Here is a 4,125-nt window from a genome sequence, read left to right on the forward strand (position 1 = left end):
CCACAGTCCTGCCAGCACCCTGCTTTCTTCATCAGGGTTTCTGGAGATGGTTTCCTCACTTCTATAACACCAGTAACTTATAGGATCTTTTGCCTGGCATCAGCGTGTCCTTAAGGAGCAAACAGCCAGCCTGCTCTCGCATCCTAACAATAATTGCTAGTTTTTAAGTAAGAAATTAATTTCCTTTTTGCCACTCTCCTTTGTGCACTCTCTCTCAAAGAGATCTTGATCCCTCCCAAACCTCAGCATAGGAGAGCTTACCTCTGAAGCACTGGCGAAGCAACTTGATCTGCAGAACAGGAACTTTTACTGCACAGTTGACAACCGGTTGACAAATCTGAAATGAAATGGCATCAAGATCAGTAACACATGTAGGAGAAGTATTTGGTCTAAGTAGTAACGATTACAGAACAGCAGATTAAAGTAATATGTTGGCTCTGACATAAAACCCTTTATTTACACACTACATTTGCTATGACAGAACTGGCTGGAAGAAAGGACGAGGTACTCCTGTGCATTTGCATACTAAAGAGATTCCAGCCGAGACCAGCATTGCAGAAACAAAAGAGAGCCTTCCTGGTCCTTATCAGGAGAGTCTGAAGGCAGGATCAAACCAGCACCCTTCCTCTAAAGAAGAGAATTCATGACCTCTGCTCAGAGTGTACCTACCCTGACATTTTTAGTCCCCTCTTTGCAGAGGAGAACCAGCTGCATGTTTTCTTCAACTCCTGTCTCTGCAGATACAAATTTAACCACTGTGGTAAGTCTGGCTAATTTAGGCAAAACGTTGCGTTCCTAAATCTCATTCTTCCTTTAAAGATTTAACCTCTGCTAGAAAAAGTCTCTTTGAAACTCCTTTCAGCAAGCTTTTCAGAAGGGCCAGAGCTAGTCATAGCCCCTCTTTGCCCAGTGGTGGTGAGAGAGAGTGCAGGATGGCAACAACCCATTTGGGATCTTCACAGTAATAAATATTACCCCCATAATAAATATGGGGGACCCTCATGCTCTTGGCTCCCCAAGGTCACTTATGACAGCTTGATTCAGGAAATCTCATACAACTAATTGCCTCCATCCCCACCACCCAAGTAACCCTAAAAACAGAGGCTGCTACCCTGGCTTTGCAAAGAGATAGCATCACTCCAAGGGGATGGAGCAGTCACATCTGTACTCTGCCTAGCCTAAATTATAGGGCAGCAGAGTTTGAGGGAACAGTAACAGTGCAGGTGAGGCTGGGACCTCAGAAAGCCTTGCTCTGACTTGAGACACAACTTTGCCCCAGGGTGCCTTGGCACTGAGCAGCTTCACGTTTCTAGGAGCTGCAATTCAGTTCACAGCAGCGCAAGAGGAAAAAGCCTCTCCAGGTCCGTGGACACACAGAGACCTCACTAGCCTTTGTACTGGGTTTTAAATGTGATCTGTAGCCTTCCTTGTGATGAAGATGGCTTTCTTCTCTTCCAGCACACCTGGAGATATGAATGACACCTGTATCAGCAATAGCAGCAATATCAGCCCTACCGTGGAACTGTTCCAGCTCATCATGTACACCCCCACATTCATCCTGGGGTTGCTATTCAATGGGATGGCTCTGTCCTTCCTATTTTTTAAGGTTAAAAAGCTGTCAGAATCCACAGTTTACATGATAGCTCTTATCTTCCTGGATACTTTGCTGCTGTTTACTCTTCCTTTTAAAATAATTTCCTACCACCTTCGGAACAAATGGAAATTGGGGTCTGTGTTTTGCTCCACCTTGGAGAGTCTTTACTTTGTAAACATGTATGGCAGCATCCTCATCTCCCTCTGCATCTGTGTGGACCGGTACATCGCTATCCGGCACCCTTTCACAGCTCCCACCCTGAGATCCACCAGGAAAGCTGCTATGGTCTGTGCTGTCATCTGCTTGGGCATCTCAGCTGGGACAGTCTCTACTTTCCAACTGCATGGAGAGGGCCACAACATCTCATCCTGCTTCCATAATTTCTCCAAGAGCACATGGGAAAACACAGGCCTGTTCAGTGCCTTGGAGACTACCTTCTTTGGCAGCATGGCAGCCATGACCTTCTGCAGTGTTCAGGCCATCAGGTGTTTGAGAAAGCACAGAAAACTAAGTGACCCCCAAACACACACCACTAGAGCAGAGAAGATAGTGGTGACGAACCTCGTGGCGTTTTTGGTCTGTTTCACACCTTACCACGTGGCATACTTTCTGTACTTTTTGGTGAAGAATAACATCATTCACACCAGTTTTCAGCAAGTGCTACGAGATATTGTTCAGGTCACGCTTTGCTGGGCAAATCTGAACTGCTGTCTTGATGGAGTGTGTTATTACTTTGTTTTAAAGGAGTCCTTCGAAGAGCCATTAAAAAAACAGTGAAAAAACAGCCATTTGAAAGCCTTGATCCATGTGCTGCATTTTGGTTACCTGGGATGATGTGTGAAGATGCTTTCATGGAGAGTACAGGGTCCTGAACTACTTATCTAAGCAATCTACTTTAAATATCCAGATCTGAAAATATTTCATAAAAGACAAAGCTAAGTCCATTCCCAGGAGACTGCTCCTAACTTTTTTTTTTTAAATTTCCTTCCATAATGTTCTGTGTTAGCATTTATGGGTAAAAATAAATTGAATTATTTCCTATAAATGGTGATGCCTGTCTCTCTGGATGTGATTCCTCTTTATCTTGAAAAAATACAGACTTGGGCTGCTGAGAAACAGAGACTTAGAGCTTATGGTGAAAAGCTTCAGACTAAATTCTGTTGCCTCCCCTGCCCTGATCACATGTGCTTGTGCTCACATATATGCCTGCCTGTCAGGTTTAGATATGCAGGTGCTATTTAAAAAAAATAAAATTATTGTAACTCTAAATCCAAAGGCAGCTTTGGGATAACATGGGTACAGCAAGATCTCCATCCCTTTCCTCCACTGGCTGACTTGCTCTACAAGGTGCAATGCTTGTTTTAGTGGCAGATCTTGTGCCTACCCCATCACACTTCTAACTAATATTGCCACTAACTCAAGTACCAGGTAGCTCAAGATCAATTAACTATCCCAGTTCCAGACATCTTCACCAGCTCCTCTCCTGCTTGCAGGATTTTCACATATCTCTTCCTTTCTGCTTGGTTACAAACCTAGTTTCATGAACAGAGCCAAACCAAACAAGAACATGAAACAAAAATCCTGAGTCCAACATACTGGCAAACACAAGAACCTGAAGGAACAACCTTCACCTTACTGGGGGATAAGATAAGAACAGCCCTGATTCCTAAAGCAGCAGCCAGCAACATAGGATACCAGGGGAAAGCAACCTTTTGGACCTCAGAGCTAGCTGAGCACTACCACTTCCCAAACAAACAAGGCGATAAAAATAATCCACCAGCAGGAGCCTAATATGCCAGTCAGTTACTTCTCATCAGTGCTCCCAGGCATGAGGATAAACTAGGTACTAGGTAACCTGAATGCCAAACGGCATCCTGCCTGGAGAGAAGCAGCTCACTGCCCTGGGAGACCCCCACTGCTGCTGCCACCCCTACCCTTGTGGCCAGCTAGCATCTTCCTGAGTGATGAGGATGATGACAACCAAAGCCATTAGTTATCCTATTCATGTTGAGCTGGATCCTTGCAGTATATCTTCTAGGCAGAGATAATAATCCCAGGCTTTGAACTGTCTTTCCCCTGCTTGCTTACTAGAAGGATAACTCACAAACCATGTATTGATTCTTCCCTTAGCAAGCAGCTTTGCATGTGGAGACCCTGTAGAAGTTAATTTTTTGAAGCCACGGTATCTAAGTTTGAAATTGTATCAAAGAGGTCCAGTTGCTGAGGAGGGAAACATTGGCCTGATATAGATGTGTGTGCTGGTGTTCACTGAGACCTTTTGTTATTCAGCCGAACTTTACACTAGCCTTGCCCTGATTATGGCCAAGTGCAGGAAAATAAAACCCACCAGGATATTCCAGCAAGAATTCTCTTTCCATATAAATTGCCATTTCCACTGACTCCCTCAGTAAACTTCAAGTATCTGACTAGCCTTCCTGCCAGCAGGCACTGAATCCTCATTACCTCCTTAACTAACTGCACTTCAACAGACACAGAGGCTTTACCACTGAGATTTCAGACTCCTTTTGGAA

General features: G+C 44.4%; 1 protein-coding gene across 1 annotated transcript; it reads left to right on the forward strand.

Moving 5' to 3' along the window:
• Positions 1-456: 456 nt before the first annotated feature.
• On the forward strand, positions 457-2,371 carry LOC127387779 (lysophosphatidic acid receptor 6-like; the record flags this gene model as incomplete). The annotated part of the gene is made up of 2 exons (XM_051626554.1): positions 457-594; positions 1,439-2,371. Coding segments are annotated over 2 exons (1,071 nt in total), but the record flags the coding sequence as incomplete, so codon positions are not given.
• Between the last annotated feature and the right edge of the window lie 1,754 nt (positions 2,372-4,125).

This window comes from Apus apus, chromosome 8 (assembly GCF_020740795.1).
Source record: "Apus apus isolate bApuApu2 chromosome 8, bApuApu2.pri.cur, whole genome shotgun sequence".
In the NCBI taxonomy this organism is placed as follows: Eukaryota; Metazoa; Chordata; class Aves; order Apodiformes; family Apodidae; genus Apus; species Apus apus.